General features: G+C 40.7%; 1 protein-coding gene across 1 annotated transcript in view; it reads right to left on the bottom strand.

Annotated features, from left to right (window-relative positions):
* RAB4A (RAB4A, member RAS oncogene family) overlaps nt 1-23,500 on the bottom strand; it is a 32,409-nt gene extending 8,909 nt beyond the window's left edge. The window contains exons 1-6 of the mRNA XM_067535747.1: nt 23,233-23,500; nt 10,797-10,877; nt 9,384-9,498; nt 7,391-7,453; nt 4,604-4,758; nt 1,886-1,981 (exon numbers count right to left, since the gene is read on the bottom strand). Coding sequence (XP_067391848.1) covers nt 1,886-1,981; nt 4,604-4,758; nt 7,391-7,453; nt 9,384-9,498; nt 10,797-10,877; nt 23,233-23,263 — 541 coding nt within the window. The 5' untranslated portion in view covers nt 23,264-23,500. The remainder of the gene's footprint in view (nt 1-1,885; nt 1,982-4,603; nt 4,759-7,390; nt 7,454-9,383; nt 9,499-10,796; nt 10,878-23,232) is intronic.
* Nucleotides 23,501-24,290: the final 790 nt, after the last annotated feature.

Genomic DNA, 24,290 nt, shown 5'->3' with positions numbered 1-24,290 from the left:
CTCATCTACATGGGGGGGGAAAAGCCTACCGTAGCTAGTGTGCACTAATTCCCCATGTGAACACTTACACTGCGCATTAACAGTGCCTTTGTGCACAGCAGCTTACTGCACTTTGGATGGGCACACTAGGTTTCTATACAGCAGGATTCTTTTGGCAGTAGGCTACATGCACATCCCTCCTAGAATGGGTGTAAACAGCAGTGTAGATGGTGCACAAAACACGGATTAAGTCACTAGGGTACAGACACACTGGAAGGAACAGTTTCTACATGTTCTCTACTGGCCCAAGCTGTGCCTCCCACCTACATTGCTCCTTTTAGCAGTGTAGTGTCCAGCTGCCTCCTGCTGCCGGAGACTTTCCTTTCTACAGGAAAAGGCTCTGGCAGGGGGAGGCTGCAGGGAAAAGGCTTAGCCTTTCCTCGCTGCCTCTACCCTGCCAAACCTTTCCTCACCACAGTGAAAGGCTCTGGCAGTGGGGAGTAGCTGAAGTCTTTCCCCACTGCCTCCCCTAACTTGGGTAACTACGGACTACAGCAAGGACACAGCTTCCTTTTCATAGCAGCATTTAGTTACATGTATACTGTGTGCCGTCAAAAGTGGTATGTAGTGTAAACAAAGCCTTGGAGTGCAGTAGACTGTGTCCACATAGGGAGATTAAAGTGCATTAGCTACTTTGCACTAAATTAACACCTAGCTTACTGTGCACTAACTTCCCTGTGTAGACAAGCCCTTAGACTGACTGCAGCAAGACGCCTTTTTTGGACTTTAACTACTTCTATAAAGGAAATAACTAACATTTGCTTTATAGTTCCAATTTCATTCTGAAAAAGTTACCAATCTTTAGAGAGAAGTTTTCAGACAGAGAAGGATCAGGATGGTTTCAAACAAAGACGGATCAAAAGTACCAAGGCAAAGCAGGGACAGATAGATCCGTCTGATACATTAGCGATAAGCTGTAATGTTTGGTCAATTTTCATTTCAAATATCAATACAAAATTTTGACCTTGATTCAGTTTTAAAAGTACAGAGGCATTTACACCGAAGAGTTCCTGAACATTCAAAACATTTGCTTGGAATTCAAAACATGAAAACTGGCTGCATACTAGCCTGAGCTTCCTGATTTTTCCAATTATAAAGGTTGTTTATTTTATGGAGGCACCAAATAGATTAGAAAGTGGATTTTCTGTGATGACCATCACCACAAACAAGTCTGCTTTTGACAGACTCACTTGTACTGTGAGTATCTGGTGTATTTTGAGGCCTACAAAAATAAAAATGAGTAAGTTGACCTCATCTGGAAATGATGCAAGGTGAACTAGAAAAAGCATTTCTAGCAAGGGAAGGCTTCATACATTAAGTACATGATTATTAAATCGCATCGATATTATTATTCCGAACATATTTAAAAGCAGGTGCAAAAGTGATCTGAAGAGTCATGTCTGTGATGCAGCACAGAAAGCTGCTAAAACTTTTAAGTCTTCTTAATTCAGAGGCTCTGTGGTTGTGCAGACAAAAAAGGCCACAGAGCATACAGCCTGCAAGCAGAGAGCTGAATATTAAGTCTAATAGTAAAGAAGTTCTATGGGGTACATTCTCCTTTTGATGTATGCAATTAACATTAATGTTCATTCCCATTAATACACATGGGGAGGTAAGAGATGGATGACAAACAGAAGGGACATTTTTCTATAACAAAATATACACATTTAATCTACTTATACAAGTAATCTATTACAGCAATCTCTGGATAGTTATTTGTTTGATGCACTGAGACTACACATTTTTACTATAAGGAAATTCCAAAGCTGTAAGATACTTAGTTTTCACTGTGGGACAAGAAATGAGAATACGTTCTAACTTAATCATGATCTTTATTTCGATTTACCTGATTCAATTTTATTAAGTATTTTTCTTGCACACTGTACAAAGGCCTCTTCAACATTCTCCCCAGTTAGTGCACTTGTTTCCAAAAACATCAGCTCTGCATTCGATGCCAGAAAAATAAAATCCCAAGTCATTAAACTTTGAAATGCTCTGTTTCAGTACTTGAAACAAAAAAGTTTGTCAGAACAGTGACAAGTTGTTTTAAACAGAAGCTATTTTTAAGTGATGCTGTCAAGCAGTTTAGCTCTCAAAAATTAGGTTCTGAAGGTAGAAGTCCTAGGAAATACTGAGTATTGACATTCATGATTATGTTTAAATGAAAGACTGTTTTTGGTTTGAGATTTAAACATTCCCCCTCAAGTGCTGGAAACCCAAACACAACAGCATTGTGCTAGTACACACCAACCAGAATGCAAAAGTAACTACACAGGTCCATCTAGTTATGGGGTTCTCAAACTGGGGGTTGCAAGGTTATTATGGGGAGGGGAGAGGTCAGCCCCTGTGTATGCTGGTAAGGATGGCATGGCATGAGGGGGAGGGAGTCATCACTTTTGTGTGTGTGTGTGTGGGGGGGTGTGTGTGTGTGGGTGTGGGTGTGGGGGGGGGGGGGGGTTGTCACAGTCTGAAACATTTTCAAAGGGGGTCCCAGCAAAATAAGTTTGAGAACCCCTTCTCTAGTTTTACTCTTCAGAGCAAGTGGAGTATAAAAACAGCCAGAATTTATGGTAAGACAGATTTAAAAAAAAGTTGAAGAGGTTTTAGTAATACAGATATGGATTCTTTAACTGATTGTGTTTTAGCTTAGCTATGTCCCTTTAACGGCTTAGCTATGTCCCTTTAACGCACCATGCTGTTATTCAGCATAAAGTGTTTTTCAGTGAATAAATTTAAAAGAATGCTCTAAAAGCTGCAAGCATGGAGTCAGAGAGGAAACTGATGCCAGCACCAAACGATGAAACAGCCCCAAGACAAACCTAAAATACACTTATTCTGAGCAATTTTTAAAAGCATATACAGGAAGAACAGATCATTAAATCCGTGGCTAATATTTCCCAATAAAACACAAATGACATTAAATTCAAATATATATTTGATTCTAGACACATTAAAATCGCTGTTCTAGACTACAACAGGCTGTATATCGACTCTATGGCACAATGAGCTAGTTCTTGGATAAAAACTCAGTTTACCACTTTATTTGGAAGACAAATATGATAGCAAGGCCGTTATTTGGAAGTTAACTGCATCTCTATCCAGTCCTGTGAAGTGCACTTTACATGGAAAAATCCTTCCTTCACCATTCAAATACGAAATTTAAGTTTTAAGCTCTCTCAGAAAGACAGCTGTTCAGAAAATCCAGTCCTCAATAAAATGTCTACTTAGGGAAGATTAGTTTTAGAGGCGGAAGGGGAATGGCTAACAGATAATGAAAATGGGAGGGGTGAGGGGAAGTGCAGGGAAACAGTGCCATTCTTCTCAGTACTAGACCAAGATGCCCTCTCCCATTATCCAAACGGAGGGCATATTAACATTTTGGATGGAAAATACAAACTTGACTTGTTTCAGTGGCCAAAGGACTGCCACTTTATAGGCTTCGTTAGGCTGCCTTGGTCATTCATGATCTTCATAGGAAACCTATCATATCTGCCTACCTACCATTCAGGTTGCATTTCAAAGAGCAGCAAGTTTAACTTCCCTTGACAAGGTTAATCAATGCTGCTCCAGTGTCTTAGGGCAAGTACTATATATTATCACCAGTTAACAGGGCAAATTACCCGTTTTCCTCTTTGAGAGACACAAAACATTTAAAGTCACTCCCCACACTCAGATCCTCACAAAGTTGCATTGCTTAACATTTTTGGATCCTAGTAAAATCACGTAGGAGACTGAAGAACAATTAAGACTGGATTTATAAGACCAGGTCTTGTTTTTTTTAGAACTTTGACCTGTTTTCCTTCCCCTTTTCTTAAGTCTTTGAAAGTTATAGGCCAGCTGATTCTTTTCTATCCATGCAAGGAAGAGAACCTCCATGCCTAAATCTCACCTCTCCCATGTGGAAGCTGTCTTTGTAGTATCACCCCACCCCAAGAATCTGCAAAAGGATCTCCATGTGAGAAAGATCTTCACAAGGGGAGGGAGTGGGACTTAGAAGATCCTGTTCATCATCCTCTCCCCAGCCACATGGAGATATAGGTAACGCAGCTCCAGGGTGTGCTATCTGAATTTCTGCTGTATTGTCTTCCCTACGGTTAGGAACCCTACTTTAAGAGCACCCTGAGAGTAGTTTTGTGCAGGGGGAAGAATCCCTGGTAGCATGGCTTCAATGAAGCGTATGCTATTAGGTAACAGGAAGTAGGGGAGGAGGCACCTGAAGTACACAGCATTTATGTGGCTAGTTCTAACCTCCCAAGAATTCCTGGGAACAATGGGGCTTCATGGGCCATCTCTATAGGCCTTTTCTATTGTGGGGGAAGGGAACCAGTGAATAGAACTATTTGGGGAACCTCCAAGATGGGAGCCTCAGGGCATGAAATTTCCTCCTCCTTCACCTCAGCAAGTCCTCTGTATTACTACTAAAATAAGGGGAAGGAGGTGTTAAAATCCTAATACTGTTGTCAGTGTAACAAGGTCAGTAAGTGGGCAAACACATTAGTTCCTTAGACACAAGAATGGAATAATTTGATAATTTAATTAATACCAGATTAGACAGACTACTTACCATTTTCTTGTGCAAACCTGGATGCTTCTAAAAAAGTAACTTCACGATCTGCATCGAGATCCTTTTTGTTCCCACACAGTATGATCACAATATTTTGACTTGCTAACATCCTTGCATCTGTCAACCAATTAGTAAGTGCATTGTAGGTTTCTCGGCTGCATAACCAAAAAAAAAACATTTCAAAATATACAATTATAAATATTCCTACAAATTTTTGGACCAGGGTGGCCTAGAGGATAGAACACTGGACTGCAACTCAGGAGACCTGAGTTCTATTCTTGGCTCTGCCAGTGGCATGCTGGGCAAATCACTGCATCTCATTTTCCCCATCTACAAAATAGGGATCTCCTTTGTAAAGCATGTTGAGATTGACATATAAAAAGCATTACAAGAGGTTATTTATGGTTACTAGAATGACTCTGTATATTCACATTTGTGAGAGGTGTCTATGGTAGAGTTCAGACAGTGGAACCCTTTGATAGAAGAACATGTTGAAGCACTGACTGATCTCCTCCTACTCTTCCTCAATGTTGAGAGACTATAAAAAGGTGGCATGATGTTCTGGCCATCTGACTTCCCCCCTCTACCGCCTCCTGAAGTCCAGAATTACAGTTAGAACTCCAAGGCAGAGGGAGAGGTTATAGCTGAACAAATTTTTAAAAATTTGTCCTTCAGCAGAAAGACTCTTCCTATCAGAGAGTCCAGAATCATTCCTATGAGGAGGAGCCTTTGAGTGGAAAGCAAAAGAGACGGTCTTGTTTACCATGAGTCTCAACGGCGGGACGGCAGGCAGGTTGTGTAAGGGGAAGTTACTTACTATAAGTGATGGTTCTTTGAGATGTGTGGTCCCTATCTGGATTCCACTGTGGGTGCACAAGCGCCATGCGCCAGAACAGCTGAAAGCAGTGTCCATTGACCTGCGTGCATGACTCGCGTTGCCCACGTGGTACATATGAGGTCTTATATGTCTGTGTGGGTTGACGCCCCCTCAGTTTCTGCTTACTCCTAGGCATCAAGCCCTAAGAGGAGGAGACGGGGCGGAATTGGAATCCAGATAGAGACCATACATCTCGAAGAACTATGCTAACACCCTGCTAAGCATATTGTGCAGAAGCTGAAGTCCAGGACGATCTGATCCTGACTAGCCACCAGGAAAAGTTCACCTGCCTTATTGGGAGTGGTGAGCATTGTATGCTTAGTGTGTGTATTCTGTTTTGGTAATTGTTAATAAATTGAGGTTAAGGATATGACTGCATAAGGCTCTTTCACTGCTAAAAGGCCCCACAAACCAGAAGATTACACCCTGAGCCTGAGGAACTTGGTAAGAGTAGATGCCTTTCCCCGCAAGCCCTAGGAACTGGGAAAAGGTGGGGGTGCCTAAATTAATTGGGTTATGCCTTGAGCCCACAGATGGGTAAAGGTGTGATGCTCTAGAGTATGCAGGTAACAAAATTTTTCAAGTAGCTGTCTAGCTGAGGGTTTTGATTTTTTTTTTTTTTTTTTTTTTTAAAACAGCAACTATTGCCATAAACAAGAACACCTCTAAAGAATTTTCAAGGCTATATAAAAGTCAGTTAAAGTCTGATCAGACTAGTGTTCTATAAGAATTTGGTTATAGAACATCAGAGGGAAGAAGACGGTTGATCCTAAAGAGTCAGTGCATATACATATGTTAACAGCTATGATTGTTGAGAACTGGGTTTCATTACCAACTAAAATCTGAGTGAACCCTAAAATACAAAAAACTAAGACAGAACAACTACAGCAGTAGCTTCCCAATCTGGGGAGAGTGGGGAATCCAGCCAATCACCTCACTTTCTCCAGAGAGGAACTGCCACACCAGCACACAGATAAGACAGGTTTCCAGAAAACAGTTTGCCTCCTCCAGTCAAGAGGCTAAAATCTGCTCTTCACTTGTGACACCACTGGCTTTGAAGGAGAGAAGTCCCTTCCTGACCCTTGCAAGTGCTTAGCTGAAACCCTGAAGCATGAGATTTTAGGAACATCAGACACAAAGCAGAAGGGACTCTCAGGGCTGCCGAGCCCTGCTCCCACCTTCATAAGCAATCCTATCATTCAATTGCACTCAAATTTGTCCAGCTCTCTTAAAACTAATTAAGTTGTTTGTCCCCACAATTACTATTGGGAGGTTGTTCCAGACCCTCACTCTTCTTCTAATTTCCAGTCTCAATTTGTTCATGGCCAGCTTACACTCATTTGTTATTGTGCCAACACTGTCCTATATCTTAAATAGCTCTTCACCCTCCCAGGTGTTGTTCTCTCCCCTCCCTCCCTCACCCCGATTTACTTATGGAGAGCAATCATATCTCCACTCCACCTTCTTTTTGCTAGGTTAAACGAGCCACGTTTTTAATTTCCTCTCATAAAACAGATCCTCCATTACCCTGATCATCCTACTAGCTCTTGTTCACACCAATTCTAACTAAATTCAGTTTGCTGGAACACAGGTGATCAGAACTGTACATAGTATTCCTAATGAGGTCTTACCAGTGCCTTGTACAGTGGCATCAATACCTCTCTCTGTCAGAAATGCCTTGCCTGACCCATCTTAGGATCGCATTTTTCACAGCCACACCACATTAGTGGCTAAGTCATCCCTTGACTGACCAACAAACTAGGTCTTTCTCCTCCTTTGTGGCTTCCAACTGAAACTCCCAGGTGCTGATTTTGAAGAAAAACATTTCGAACCACTAATAATATCTAGTATCAAATGAACTATAGACTTAATTAAAAAAAGAAAAGCCAGAAATGGTTGATTTTTATTACCTGGTAATGTCATAGACAAGTAAAGCACCTGCTGCACCTCTGTAGTAACTTCTTGTTACAGATCTGAAAGGGAATTTTAAATTATACAATTATGTTCCCCTTAATGCCTTTGCTATCTCAAGTCTGGGTTATCATGATGTCTTCTACACAGGGTTACACTTTCAAACCATTCAGAAACTGAAGCTACTGTACAATATTGCTGTTTACTAATTAAGCAGTATTTCTTGAAGCAGCACCTTTCACCAATATTTTGTGATCTGCACTGGTTACCAACTGATTTCCAGCTGGAGTTTGAACTGTTGGTTTGGCCTATGAGCTCCAAACTCTGTGTTCTGGCTACAGGAGAGATTGTCTCTACTCATTCCAGAGCAATTGTGATCACCCAAGGTTTATGAACAGCCCCCTGATTTAAACAGGCAATGCCCAATAGCAGGACATTCTCATTTAGGACTCTTCAGTCTTGAAATTCATTTCCCCTACTATTTGGTCTGTCAGACTGGATTCTGAGACCTTTAGTGCAGGTTTTTCTAATTGGTTATATCTATGCTGCAATGTACGCCCAGGATCTGAACTCTGGCTCAAGCCTAACCCCCTCTGCCATCTACACATGAATAGCACTAACCCAGGTCTCGGACCCAGGACCTTATCTGGATGGAGGGTCCAAGCCTGAGTTCAAATCCCATTGCTTTGCAGTGTAGGTATAGCCCCCCTGGACTCACGCTCTGGAAGTCTGCCAAAACTATCCCACAATCCCATGGACTAACCTTCTTTGTCCTCTGGACAGTCAAATTTGCTGGACAGTGACGATCCCCCACGCTGCACCCCTAACCGGCTAGAGTTGCCACATTTTGGGAGGATAATGGGAAATCTGGGATATGAGTGGTTGGACTTGGGCCCACATAATTCAGTGTAGACACTGGAGAGCTAGGCTGGGACCCAGGGTTCAACAGTTCCTAACTTAGGGTTACAAAATGACTGAAGATGCTCAAACCCTAAGTTAACAAACCCAGCATCTGCTAACTTGAGTTCCACTAACCCTGGGTATATCTACATTGCAATGTAAGTCTATTGCATTTCTGATATTTAAGTTTTGCAACTTCACCAGATAAACCCAGAAAAATAGAGCCACCCAACATACGTCAGCTGTAGTTTAGCTTTAAGCAACTAAAGATAATTTCTAACTGGAGTTTTGATCAATACTATAGTAGATATAACTCAGTTCAGTACTTTTAGATAGAGATCTATTCAAATATTTGTATCAAAGCCTTCAGGACCTACATTTTCACTGGGATCCTGGAATATATTAGATATGAAATAGCTGTTTGATCTATGCCCCAGACATGCTGGTATAGGTACAAAATATTATGATACGTGGGTGTTTCGGTTTAGACAAGTGTTTGGGTTTACTCCCTTAAAAATGACTCAATTTCTCTAGAAGTATATTTGGCAAGCTATGAATATATTTGACAAGTGTACTATAACTATTTTTATAACCGGCTAATTTGATATTGGGATTTATTTTCTTGTATGTTTTGACTGTCATATAGTTTCTTGGCACTTCCTTGTTCCAGCCAGAGGTTTTCTACACAAATTTGAGTTCTCAAATTTGATAAAGATGGTATTTGAATTTGGTTAGCAAACTTAAGGCATGTATTCTTCTATTTACATACCACAACCATATATAAACTTACACTACACAACCAACCATACGAGTGGTGTTCCACAGTGTCACAAATCCACATGAAAAACAGAAGGCCAGAATCTCAAATGATGCAAGTCAGCATCATTCTACTGAGGTCCATGGACCTATGCCCAGTTTACAAGAACTGAGGATCTGGCTCAATAGAGCAGATTTAGCCATGACATAAACTGATACAACTCCAATCACTCAGACATTAACTGCAGCCATTTACATGAGGGCTGAATTTGGTCCTTGATATCTACATCCCCAATTTAGTATTAAATATTCCTTAATAAAGTAAATGTAAAATACCTGAATCTCTCTTGTCCTGCTGTGTCCCAGATCTGTAATTTTACATATTTACCAGCTACATTTATTATCTTTGAACCAAATTCCACTCCTATAGTATGATTTGAGTCATCTTTGACTAAAATAGAAAGAAAAACAGATTTAGTATTTATTTTGAGAACATTTAAGGTTTATGATCAGATGTTTTTACATAACTTAAAAATAGTTCAATATATATTCATTGTGAAGATACAAATATAGACAGTGAAAGTGCTATTAAAAATAGATCTCTACCACTTACTGTACATACTAGATAAGTCACCTTCTGTGAAGCATATGCTCTCAATTTAGTCAGGAGCAAAACTCTTCAAATGTAACCAGAAAGATACAAACTGCTCATCAAAAGACCAGATGAGTTATACACAATCCAACATATCTCCAGTGCCATCAATACATTCTTGAATACCCTGACCAATTCAAAATATCACTGCAAGAAAGGTTCTTTTAAATAAAGCCACATCATAATACTGAACCCTCTAGCAATTTTTGGAATAATTTTAATAATCTCTGTTAGACCAGGTTTTATAAGGCTTTATATTTTAAAAAACAGACCAATTTAATACAACTGCAGAACACAAAGGACTCAGTCTTGTCCACAAATGTGCAGGCTCTATTTTGCCTATAAAATAAATGAATAAGCTTGCTCCTGCACCCATGCACATAAAGGGAAGAGCTGATATTTCAAAATATGCAGCAATGCACACCTGCTAAAGCACAGGAGCATGCCACAGTGCACAACTCTGGGGCCATGTGAGTGCTGTATGGGTCACCCAGGAGGTAAAATTGTTTTAGTTAGCCAATATAAACAGTACATGATGCACATATTAAAACTATATTTCAGAATCCCACTTCATTTTTGTTTAAATATGATAATGAATGTGTAACTGGAAGTGATAATTGTAAAATAATCCAGTAAACCATTTAGCACCACTGCAAGATTCAACAAAATATCTACCACCTATTTAGCAGGAAAAGCAGGATTGTCTATTAGTCATAGCAAGAGACAAGGCATAGCTTGCGTAACTCCCGTCGACTGCTGCTGAATCGCCAGGCAAGTGTAGACCGGGCCTGAGTATCATACTACAGATCATCTCCCTCTGTAGTATACAGCAGTTTTAGAACATGATTCTGAACACATTTCTCAGACAAAATCCCTATTTACTTTGGTTAAAGAAATTTTCCTAGCAAAAAAAAATTATATATATATATATATATATAACTATATATATATATATATATATATATATATATATATATATATAGTTAAACAAGATTGTGACTAGCAAAGAATGGATGCCAGTGTGGATACAGCCTTAAAACTATTGTCTGATGTTTCACCATACATGTCACTATGCCCAGATATAAATAAATACTTACATTTCTTCTCAATAAATTGATGAAGTAAACAGGACTTGCCAGTTCCAGCATTTCCAATAACCAAGAATTTAAACAGGAAATCTGAAAAATAAAAACAAGACAGACCCATATGCAAATTTGAAAGTGAAAAGATCCAGCTATGAGACACTGGCTACTGTTTTAGTATCCAATTTTTGTCTTGTCGGCAGACCAAATAAATAATAGTAAGGAGAAAACAAGTCTTCAGTCAGCCAGCTGCCACTAGTGGTTATTCTAAATAGGAATATATGGGAAACTTAGGAAAATGACCATAAAAATAAAGGTAGCAATAAAGGGGTCAAAAGAGTTAGCGCACTAGGTTTATGGAGCTATAGGGATGGATAATTAAAAAGCAGAAAAGCTGGATTAAAAGGTCAATTTAAGGAAAAAACAAAGTATAATAAGGTAAGTGCCTTTTAGTGTTCTTGTTTTTCACAGTATCTCCACTTCTCATAATGAGAGCCCTAAACATCATTTAGAAGTCATTTCAAGTTGCTCAGACATTACAACAGTTCTTATACTTGAGGATGTTTCTCTAAAGTCAAAATGAAAGTCACATACCAAAAGAGGTAGGAATTGGTTCCTATAATAAAATGTAGAAGTAATATCACTTTGAAGTAATAACAGTCAAGAGGCATGGAAATGTTAAGAGCACAAGAGACTATTTTAAGACATGAAAACTGATCAGCTTCACTCAGTTCTTACATGCAGAGAACACAGAAAAAGCCAACTTTAAGACAGTTAAGAGAAAATTAAACAGTTCTTGATACTACAAACAGCAAACAAGAAATTCAACATTATACTGAACAAAATCAAAACACCATTCAAGATATACTGATACATAAAGAGGTTGTTAGAGTTCAGGAAACACAGTCATAAATGTATGACAAATCAATAGACTGCTGGATTGAAGTAAGATATTTAATTAGTCAACTACTATACAAGCCAATTTTTAAGGAATAAATAACTTTATATTATAATAATGCCGACAACAAAGATAAATTAAGAAAAACCTCAGTTCTTAAAAACAAATCTTCAATCACAAAAAAAAAAAGCGCACATTAATAGGCACTACCACCTCCAGAAACTCTGGCACCCGTTTGCCACAGACTGATGTTCTACAGAAGGTCAGTGTGATCATGCATCTGTACCATCAATCTATGTGCAAAACCATGCTACTATTTCTTCATGTGACTGCAATATTTTAGATAGTGCTGAAGTGGGGGTTTAGATATGCCTTAGCTACTATGATGCAGCTGTCATTTATAGGTGATTTCTTTTTTAAACATTGATCATTAACAAAAACCTCTTGAGTAACTCATACTTTTAATTTTGTTCTCGTTAATCTCATATCTATGTTACTTAACGCCATACTCTACTGTAATATTTTCTACATCTGAAACAAGTTTTTCTATACATGTATAGGCTTAAAAAAGTGATCTATACCAGGATCACTGCCATCACATCTCCCTTTTATGGCAAATATAAAATTATGGAACTTCAGTGCCATGAAAAGTGATTCAGAAATAGGAATTCACTGAACAATTATTTATGTTTGGGTCTACTTTTTCATTTATATGTTCAGTATTTGTGCTCTGCCCATTCCTGCTTCACCCTCCCCATAAGGCACTACTTCCACTGTTGGCTTATGACAGGGAAAGGAAAGATTCTTCTAATGTTTCAGTCTGATGTTGACCTGAGAACATTTACATTTATTTCTCAATACATGGCAATAAAGAAAAAATTTGGTTAGTTCAGGGTGGATAAATCCAATTAAAAAAAATTAATTCAAAACAGGTTTATTTTTAAAAAGTAAGCCTAAATTATGACAAACCTGTGTTAAGGCCTAAACTTACTATAATCTATTAAAGTCATTTATGTTCATAAAAAATATTAAATTGGTACATGTTTGTTGCCAAGATTTTTAAAACACCATTGGACTGGTGGGAAGGCATCAGCTAAATACTAGGACCCAGAGTCTGTTGAAGTGCTATCAGCTTTTGACCAGTAGCCTCTTCTGCAAGTATTTCAATTTATTCAGCTGTTCAGTTCCATGACTAGTTATTTCAAAGTCAAGAAACAGATTAGAAGCTGAAAAAGCAGAAAGCTTGTTTTCTTTTTCCAATCTATGTATAAAAATTAGGTGTGAAAAGAGGATATCTACTAGTTCTAAAATCTTGAAGGACAAAGTAACAAGAAACGATCAGTCCAATCCACTAACTACAGGTAATATTTACTTTAGTTAACAAATCAGTTTTAAATGCACAACATGTTTTGATACATAAAGTATCCAGCACATTTAAGATAACTTGACTAATAAAATACAATTTTAAAATGCTATTTTTGTGCATTTTAATTTCCATTCAAATACAGCTGAACACAATTCACAAGTAAAAATAAAAAATCTGAATAAATTAAGTAAATTAATCTATAATTGCTTAAATGTGTACAGATATAGCATATCCTTCTGATTAGCATAAAAGTACCAAATTTAGTGTAAAGACTATATTTAGTTGCAAATTAACGTTTTAATTGTTACCAATCAATGAGAATCAACCTCTTTGGGAAAATAACTAAATACAAAACAAGATTAAAATAAATTATTTAAATCAAAGTTTCCTACTTGCAAATTTAAATCATGATTAAAACTCAATGATTTAAATCAATTCACCCTGAAAGTTACAAAATTTTACAAGACCTATTTTGTTCCAAGCAATCTTAGTTTTCTTCTAATAATCTTTATTATACATTTTCTCCTTTAAATACAACTAGCTTCCAGAGAACACAAAATAAGCTTGAAACTGAAGAGTAAGTTTGAAGACTGGGACTCCACCAGAAAGTGAAGATTAATTCCATCAAGCACTCAGTGTCAGTGGTGTAATGGGTTTACATAAGTATTGGCTTTTGAAAAATCAGGTCATGGGTAATATGCCCAAGCACAGAAACCGTACTTCATCAGAAGTCCTGGGTGAGCCCTTCATTTATAGATTCTCTCTCTCTCTCTCTCTCTCTCTCTCCAGGAGCATGCAGGATTCAAGCCATTAGTCCATTCTTTTTCAAATGGGAATGATTCTTTGTTACAGTGCATCATTAAGCTTCTCACAGGAATAACAAAAACCACAACGAATTTCTCAGTGTTTATAAAATCCTGCTGTTGAAGAATAAATGGGAAGACAGAACAGAAAATTCTGTTGCTCAGATGTTCTCAATCCTCCTGTGTCCATAACTTTCTTCTGGAATGTATTCATTTCTACAATGAGGGTGTACACCAAAGAGCCCGTTTTACACTTATAGTTATGTGTTGCTTTTTTGGTGTTACATATGGAGTTAGAATTATATCAAAAGGTTACATCTTCTGCTAATTTGAGACATTTGACTTGCTCACAGGTATAAGATCACTCTTCCTCACTACATTCTGTTCCCAAATCCATCTCCCAGTTAACCTTCACTCCTCCACAGAGCTATTCATACTTCCTTGACAAGAAACAGTTGGATGGGAGGGTTTTTTGTTCTAGTTGATGGGCATTCTGGATAGTATCCTCCCCAATGGACTGAAAGATAAGGCTTCATACAATGTACATCAATGATTCTCAAGTGCCTTTATTCTGCTTCCAGTTGTTTTCCCAACTTCTGGATTCCCGAAAAGCATGCTTTTCAGAAAGTTTGTTCTCTAGGCCACCAGGACAACCTTCAAGACCACTGCCTATGTCAAACTAGGATATTTACCATAAAAACCCAGTATCCCAAAATAGCATTAGCTGACAGCTTTGTAGATATCTTGAAAAAGTTTTTAAATTTACAGCTTTTTCCCCCCACTTGTGAATGAACTCAAGCTTTTCAAGGGAACAATGGTCACAATGAAGATACAGTTTGCTTCAATTTACAGTCTCACAGGTTTAAAAGTAGGATAGTGACTTTAAAATCAATTTAAAATCAAACAGTCTCAGGTTCTACATCTGGCTCCTTGTCAGATTGTGTAGTTTAAAAAAAAAATGTTTTTTAAACTCCATCCCCCCACTACATCATGTTGATGTGGCTACTTTCACACAGAAACAGTGAATCTGATTATATACACTAAGTGTTATCAAGTGGACAAAGTAAATTGAAAAAAATTATGGAAGATATTGTTTTCTCATTAACCTCTTTCAGCCACAAGTAATCTAAAAAAAAATTATCCCTTCAAACTCTACTCTGAAAAGTGAAAATGGCATTTTGGGATTCTGAATTCGTCTCTCAATTATTTGTATCATTCTAGCACTGAGAGGCGCCCAATTTAGGATTAGCGTCCCATTGTGCAGTATGATCACAATAAGACACAGTACATTCCTCATGTCATCTAAATGAGGAACAACTCCAGATCAAGTTTACTCGGTTTACAATTTTTTTTTTTTAAACTGCCAGCCTAGCAAATGCTGATTCAAATGAGCTGCAATAGTGCGGTTAAGGTGCAAATCAAGGGTATATACAAATCTGTGCATCTTGAATATTTTGCTACTAGAACTTACTTTACTATGTTGTTGAGAGCCAGAACAGAATCCATCCTATTTCCACATAGCATTGTTGGATGATAAGAGCTAACAAAAAACAGACTTTTTGTCAGTGAAGAACATATACACATTTCAGAGTATACACCAGGCGCATAACTGTGGAGTAAGTCTGTGCCAATAACCAAGTCACTTTTGTGACCATAACTATACTTTAAACTCTAGGCTCTTTCAACAGAGTAATGGCCAGACACTATCAGGCCTCTATTCCAATATTCTACCTCCAGGCAGTAGCCAACATCTAATACGTCCGAAAGAGATGACAAAAATATAGTGCACTTAACTATATGGGGAGGGAGCAAGACAAGTCTTTTGCTGGCCCAGATAGACTTATGCCCTGAAGAATGAGGTTTGATCATCATTTCATTCTTGGTTTACCTAACTACACCTATTATTGACCAAAATTATTCCATCCTTTTTCAGATTCAGTCAGTTTGTTTTAGGGTACGTCTATACTGCGGGCTCTGCAGCGATTGATTCAGCGGGATCCATTGAGCAGGTTGTGTAGACCCAGCTCAATTAATCCCAGATGGCCTCTCCAGTCGACGCTGGTAATCAACCTCACTGAAACGAGTATGGCTGCATCAATGGGAGACGTCCTCCTGTCAATGCACTGCCGTGAAGACACCGCAGGACATCAACCTAAGTACATTGACGGGAAATATGCAAGCAACATTATGCGACCACCAGTGGCAGTGTAGACCCGGCCTCTGTCTTCTGGGTGTGTTCCACAGAGATTGAGAACATTGTGTATAAAAGTTTCCATTTAACAAAGTGCACAGTCTTTTAATTTCACTGTATGCCCCTTTGTTCATATATTACACAACAGGTAAAAGAGTGAGTACTCTTCTCACAGACCCTTGCTACACTCCAATTATAATCATGTTAGAAGACTGTTACGACTTCATTCCATTCTGTAATCTAGACAGGATTTAACTATGTTTTGAACTGTTTCACTGAACCGCACTGACACAACTAAAGCTTTAACATGGTTTGGAAACAGTTATAGTCCTGTCTACTCTACCAAAATGGAATTGGGTTGTAAATGATCCCCTTGGCACAACTATAATTTTAGTGTATATTAGTCTTTATTCAAACTCTAAGGAACAAAACTGGTTTCTATATGCTCACTTCTTGTATTATAGAGCATTGAAAGCCATTCACATTCTAGTGTTCTATTGCTGCTCAACTGCCGGAGTGTCCTTTCAGTCTCCTCTTTCCATAGCAGAACTGGAAGCCAAAAACCTTTGTAAGTCACTTCATTTTGTGGTTTGTTTTCCTCTTTCTTCACAACTGACAAAGAAGCTTTAGTTCCAACATTACATTCAGCTGTCATGGGGGTCACCCTAGAGAAGTCTGTCTCTTAATTCTGTCATTCCTTCTGGAGAGTGCAGCTGAAAAAAGAATGTCAGACATTACACAAAAACTTGCTGCTATCACTAAAAAAAAGTCTAGAAATCTTAAGTATCTTTGACTGTAATTTAGATCCTCATAATATGGAGAAGGTGACTTAAAAACAAATCTTCACATTAAAAAGTAACTATATAGCATGTACCATAGAGCGTTTCAGATGACAAGAAATACCACAGCTAGCCATAAAGCTGGCCAGCATGGGCTCAGTTGTTAGCCCAACTGTGTGCATGTGCCATGGAGTAAGGTGGCATAAGCTTACTTCCCTGCAAAGGCTACTTGCATCACCAGACTGTGCAGACGGAGAGCTGGGCTGCCATTCCCCTTCTAGCACAGGTGGTTCAGGGCTTGGCAAAGCCTTGGTTCTACCCCCACAATGTGCTGGTCGACACGGCTGAGTTAGCACTACGATGGAGAAAGCTGAGCTATCCCTTTTTCTAATGCTGCTTACTTCACCCCAAAACAAGGGGAAAGAAGGGAGACCAAGTTGTCAGCCGATCAGTTTGATCCTCTCCCTACTCTTTGAGTAGTGCAGCTATGGGCTGCCCTTTACTCCAATACCTTGCCCTTTCACTTAACTGTTTCTGCAATGAAAAAGTTTCCTGGTACCCAGGCCTACTGTTATAGTTTGAACAAAACATCCCTATCCATTATCCTGTCATCCCCTCCTTATCTTTATGCGGATCTGTGTGTTCTTATTCCATCTCTTAGGAACATGTTTATGTAGACACTTGAGAGATGTGTGTGTTTTTCTACCATCCTCTCCAGTCAGGTATATGCTTTCTTGGTATTAGCTAATACCTAGTGTGTTGTCATTCTGCCAAGACCAGGCCTACTCTGGCACACAGCCTTTGGTTCACATTGCTAGTTACGCCTAGGGCTCCAGCTAGGCCCATAGAGAGTAGAAAAAGACAGCAAAAGACTAAAGCGTGACATTTGTTTTACTTATTTAACCGGAAGTTGAAAGGTAAAATATGATGTAGAATCAAACATTTTTGTTGAATGTACCTATGTATTGGATGAGGGGACTGGGGTTAGGCAATGGACATAAAAGGCTAGTGTCCCTATAGTGTCTATGGAGACAGTAAAAACAACTTGAGTTCTGTAGCCCTTTAAAGACTAACAATTTTAATTTCAGTAGGCATAAGCTTTCGTGAGCCTCAGCTCACTTCCTCAGATGCAGTTGGTAGAAATGATGGAGACAGTGATAATCTGCTGTTTTAAAAACAAAAAAATAAATAATGGTGACAATGTAGTATTACCACATGCAAAAATCCTGATCTTTTAGAACCCAGGATTTCTGATAAAATGCCAACAAATGTGTGTATTTGTCACTGGCAAGTTACCCTAGAATTCTAAATTAAGAACATGTAGGCTCTTTTTCCACCCTGCTCATCCGGCTTTTATTTATATAGCATCTAAAATATTTGTCTAAAGTCTTCTGAAATGCAGAAAATTGCACCAAGTATTTTGCAATTTGCTGAGGGATAATCTCCAACCCATCTCCTTCAAATCATTGACTGACCACAGCATTCAGCCTTTTTATTTTTTGCCTACCTAAAATCCTGCTGGTAAACAGGATGTGATTTTGAAAGCACTTGAGGGAATGAGGTATCCAGATTCCATTGATTTTCAGTGGAAGTTGGGCACCTCTCACTCCCTTAGATGCTCTTGAAAATTTCCACTCACAATGAAGATGTATTCATGCTTAAGCACAGGGCGAGTTTTCAATCTAGGGCCAAAATAGAAACTCCATTAAGGAATTCATTGTTTTGCTTTAGTTGTTTAAATCCAGATTTTTGGAAACGAAATCACTGTTTTTGAAAAAAGTTGTAATAGGAACAATTTCATGAGATCAGAATACTAGATTCTTGATACCATGAAGACATTTTTCCATTTTTAAGAGCAGATCATCTGCAAGTTACAAAGTGCCAGTCTATTACAGCAAATTCAAGCGTCTCTTGGTAGGGTCCATACGTTTTTACCTAGTGGCAGAAACAACACTGCATAAGAATCATGACAATACACTGGATTTTACTATAAATCTAGACTGCTTCCTAAAACGGTCTTTAAGTTATTTCAAGTTCTATTGGATCTGTTACCTACATATGAATCATCAAGGTTACAGGAACTGCACTGATTATGTGAGAAGAGCTAGCACCATTCCCTTAACAAAGCAACTACCTTCCATTTTCCAAAATACTATCAGTATCACAATTAACTGGAGTAGGAGACCATCTCAATATAAATCTTATTTGCAGTAGACAGAGTCCAAGAATGAAACTGGAAAATGTGGGATCAGTTTTACACTGCAAAATGTAGTTGGCAGAGTCATATCAGTCAGGAGTGGTGGGAAGTCACATCTCTACTGGCAAATGGCCCACATAGATGTTGCTATAGAACGAAATAACTCCTTTTGTTAGTGTACAGTATGTCATTTGGGGAGTTTGATTAATTATACCAACAAGACTTCTTTTGCAGCTATGAGTCTCCATTAAGGGACTCTGTCAATATAGCTTTACAAGCACAGCTGTATTAGCAAAGCCTTTGTAGTGTAGACTAGTTGTGAATGTTTCCAGATATCATGGGAGACTACAGTTAAATCAATGTAGGTACTTTGTAGAGGCTCAGATGCTCTTTTCTTATATTGTGCACAGCATTTGGTATATTTTTGAGAGCTTCCGTAATACAATATTGTGATAGTAGTTTAACTGACATTTCAAAGGCTCAGAAGCATAATGACTGCAGTCTGTGATGATGAAACATGGGCCTTCCTGAATATCTGAAAGCAAAAATGTAATTCCTTGTGTGCTTTGAACTTGCAGAACACAACCAGGGGTGTTTCTTGAGATCACATGGGCACTTTAGATGGATCTGGTTCATTGCAAGAGTGACTCCAGCAGCATAATATATGGGACTGCTTGCAGCAATACTTCTGATTTCCTGTCAAAATGCAGCATAAAAATGAAGATCTTTACCTAAATGGTATCAAACTATAACCAAGGCTTTGCATATATCATGCTAAGCTAGATCTAAAAGTCTACAGAAAGGCACTGTTGTTTTTTGTGGCACTGTTCAAGCTACATTTGACAACAGCTTCATTAAAAAAGTTAAAAACTGAGGTTTTTTTATTAATTACAAAAATAGTCAGTAACCTCTGTTATTTTGATAGAAAATTCAGGTTATTTTATGGTATCCCCCATATTTTCATTTGTCTGTGTGTCACAGACCTTTATATCAACAACGCACAACTTGCATGTCAAGCGGTCAAAGAGAATCTGGAGGTTTTGACAGCTAGACAGGGAACAGAACTTTTGGAACCTCAGAAAGCATAGGAAGCAGTTTAGGATCATAAGATAGACATGCTACCTAGATGTTTGTTAAAATAATCAGCAATGATTTAGTTAACTGCTGTATCCAGTGTAAGTTGTAGCTTTATCAGTCCAAGAATATTAGAGAGACAAGGTGGGGAAGATAATGTCTTGTATTGGACCAACTTCTGCTGGTGAGAGAGACAAGCTCTCAAGCTCAAAGAAAAGCCGTGTGGGGATCAAAAGCTTGTCTCTCACCAACAGAAGCTGGTCCAATAAGAGATATTACCTCACCCATCTTCTCTCTAATAAATGTTAACAGTTAACTAACACTTCATTGAGATGATTGGTTAGTTAAGAGCCTGAAACATGTTTTAAAAGGTATCAACAGACTCAGAAAAACACTGCTTTGTTTCACATTTTAAGATTCCTTTGATGATCATGTAGGTTTTTTCTTTTTTTAAATGAAAGCCCATATTCCGTAGACTAACTTGTGGCAAGGGAAGAGTTCCAAAGCAAGTACGATAGCCGCAAAAATTCATAAGACCCCAAACATAATACTATATGGTTAGTTGGCAACCAAAAGTACTTGTGGAAGCTAGTTTTCCAAGTTCCATTTCTAGTCAGGTATTTGCTTTATATTATACCAGTCTAAAAAGTGCATGAGATGCTTGCAAGAAAGAGGTTATTTTGCAATGAAACAACATTGACCCAGATAGAATTAGTGTATTTGGTATATGTGACTTAAGGCAAACCATGGCTAGTTTGTAAACTAGTACCAGACAGACTTTTTTTAAAAAAAGATACCAAAGGCAAGCATTAGCTGTGAATGCAGAGGTTAGCATTCCCAAATGAGACTGTCCAAATTACTCCATCCTGATCTTTCACCCCTATGGTTATCAAGATGTGCTTTCTCCAGAGTGTTGTTTTAGTGTGATAAGCCCTATGCATGTCCATAAGGAAGCCAGGCCCAAATCCCAATGTCTTTGTACTTTGCTGGGGAAAATAAGACATTTGTGTACCCCTTAGTGTTGCTTCAAAACAGTAGAGCAGAGGTTGGAGTATCAAGGATAGCCTTTTATTTCAAGTGGCCAGTCTAGTCAGCAGACACAGGCCTGACCTACACAACAGTTAAGCTGACATAAGCCGCCTTGTATCGATCTAGTTGTACAAATGTCTACACTTAATGTCTCCCCCAATGTATGTACCCTGTTACAGCAACATCATCTGAGTGGCATAAAGCCATGGTCATTGAACTAAGGTCAACGCAGAGCAATTGTACACATCATGTTACTTATATCAATCCTCACTGTCCTCCAGCAGCTTTTGCACAATGCCTGACACTGACTGCTCTGGTCACTAATGTGAACTCCAGTACCTAGGGGTCACAGAGACCAGAAGGGCCTCCTCCCCTTTAAAGCCCCACAAATTTTTGAAGTGCTTTTTTCTGATTGTCCAGCTTGGCACCAAGCAGCTCTCCATTGCTGTTCGCAACTGACCAGTCTGGCTACATGTTACAGTCATACTCCAGCTTGGAGAAGACAGAAGATACTGGGCCAACTGAGCTTGAGGGAAGAGGCTGTGCAAGCACAACTATGAACCAGTAGTAGAAACAGGGACATCTACAATCAGATTGCACGGGAGAAGGGGAGAGATTTGCAGAAGGATTATGACAGGGACCAGCAGCTGTGCCACCTGAAAGCAAAGGAACTGCTTCAGGCACATCAGAAGGCCAGGAAAGCCAGCAGTCAATCCCATGCCAAGCTGCAGACCTGCTGCTTTTACAAAGAGTAGCATACCCTATTTTGCAGAGATCCCCCCCTCCTCCCCAGATAACTCTGAGGAAACCAAGCCACATGCTCCTGGTATGAACAAAGAGGATGAGGACTGGGGGACATGTGACTAGTGGGTCCAGCTATGCCATGAGTCAGAACCTGTTTGAGACTCCAGTGCAGTTCTGGTAGGCTAGGAGGCCAATGCAGGGAAAGGAACCTCTGGTAAATGTGCAATTGTACTTACCCTTATAATGCTGTACTGAAGGCTCTCTCAAGTTAAGAGGACACAACTATCAACTGCCCTTTCCTCTCTCTAGGACAGGAAGAGAGCCCTATCCTCCTCAGGTGCAGTGGTTTGCAGGACCAATGCACAGGGACCCTGGATTGTCTTAACCTGGCACTGTAACACGTACCTACATAGAAACATCACTGATGCCTTATCCTCTTTCCCCATTGCCTTCTATGGTTTGTTATACTTATATATTTGGTCTTTGATTTTAAGCTTTTTGGAGATAGGCTCCACAAAAAACTTGTACAAAGACATGACCTAGCACAAGACTGATCCTACAGCACCTCTGAGCAATGCCATAAAAGTAACCATCACCTCCTGCTAGCCCAATGTAACCTCTGACTTTCCTTCTGAATCCATTTAAATACAAGGAACCAGTAGTGTCTATTTAAGAGTCAAGGCCTGAATTTCACTAACAAATCAAATAAAGTTCTCAACACTGGGAAATAACATTAAACCAGGCGGCCCCGTTTCAGACAGCTTGTACTGAGCAGTCCAGGGAAGGCTCAGGATGCAATCCGAAAAGCGTGTTTCGCAGGTTACGTGGATGGACGGACGGACACACACACACCCCCCGAGAAGTGTATCAGGGAAAGGCCGGCTGAAGGGTGGGAGCCAAACGCCTGCTGCGACCGAGGGCTCCAAAGGCTCTGCCGAACCGGGCCAGGAGACCGGGCCAGCCGACGGCCGGTTTCGCCTCCAGCTGTGGCCAAGCCTTGGCAAGTCGGGGGAGGGCGGGGAGGCGATCGAAGGCCAGGCAGCCCCCGGGAGGAGAACGCACCGGCGCAGGCGGCAGCGCTGCTGGGGGGGGGGGGGCCGGAGAGGAAGCGGCTCCTGGAGCCGACGAGCCCCCCCCGCCGCCGCCGCCACACACCCGCTGGAGGAGGAGCTGAGCGCCCCCGCCCGGGCCGAACCTCGGCAGCAGGGCTCGGGCAGCGCCCGCGGGCCGGCCGCAAGGGGCCCCGGCCCCCAGCACGGGAGGGGAGGGGAGGGGGCGAACCACTGGGACCTCACGCGCCCGCCCGCGAAGGGAGCCCCCCCCCAGCCGAGCCCTAATGCCCCGCCCCGCCCCCCCGGCCGGGCTCCTACCGTAGGTCTCGGACATGGCTGTCTGCGACATTTTGGCCTCCTCCTCCTCCCGCGGCTGGGGTCGCTGCTGGCCTTGGGGGGTGCCGGGTGCACAAGGCGGGGCGAGTCCCACAAACGGCGCCGCTACAAAGCCCCGCCAGGCCCCCGACCCGAGAGGGCTCCTCCGCGCAGCAACTGCATAAGGGCGGGGGAGGGCCACGCACAGCCACTTCTGCGCATGCGCGCGCGTCTCTGCTTCAGTTCGCCCCCAACCTCGGGGGGCGTGGTCTTCCCTCCACTCACGCGCATGGTCCTCGCTCGTCTTCCTCCCCGCCCCACCCCCGCAACGGCTCTCACCAAAACAAAGCGCACGTGCGCGGCTTAAAAACCAGCCTGGGAGGCCGTTGGGAGGAGACGCGGGGCGAGCGGACCACGTGATGTGGGCGTGGCTTCCCGCGCGGAGGTCAGGTGATGGAGGAAGCGAGCGAGGGGTGGAGCTGCTGCCGGGCCAATAACGCTACTGGAAGGATGGGGGGGTGGAGTCACTGCATCAGCCTTGGTGCGCGCCTCGCCACCTGTCATAGGTGGGAAATGCGGCTGTCACGTGGCTCCTCAGTGCGCTGACCTGGGCAGATGGGCCTTAAGTTTCTTGACCTGGGCAGGATGGGGAGGGGCTCATGGGCTCTGAGCTGCTGGTGTGGGGGAGGTGCATTGTCATCACTTGCCTCACTCCGCACTGCTGCTCCCCACACTGCTGCAACATGCTGGTTACCAGGAACTTGAGGGCTGCGGGCAATTTACACAAAAATATTTGATTCTAGTGGACAGCGACCCACCCCCGAGGGTGCCCAGGGCAGCCTGTGCTATGGCCTGTGACACACTCGCTTAAAATAAGTGTCTTGACTGTTGTCTCATAATAGAGCTGGTGGCCTGTAAGGGCATTCATGGCTCCACATCGGAGGCCATATATTTAACATATTCCCCCCCAAAAAATGGGATTGTGATAATTTTTGTAAATCATTAGATTTGTGAGTTCTTGACAATCCTTGATAATCAGCCTCCACCGCTCAGAAATCAGA

Source organism: Emydura macquarii, unplaced genomic scaffold (genome assembly GCF_026122565.2).
Source record: "Emydura macquarii macquarii isolate MOO-44397 ecotype Brisbane River unplaced genomic scaffold, CSIRO-AGI_Emac_v2 contig_3517, whole genome shotgun sequence".
Lineage (NCBI taxonomy): Eukaryota > Metazoa > Chordata > Testudines > Chelidae > Emydura > Emydura macquarii.
This window is presented reverse-complemented; position numbering and strand designations above follow the sequence as displayed.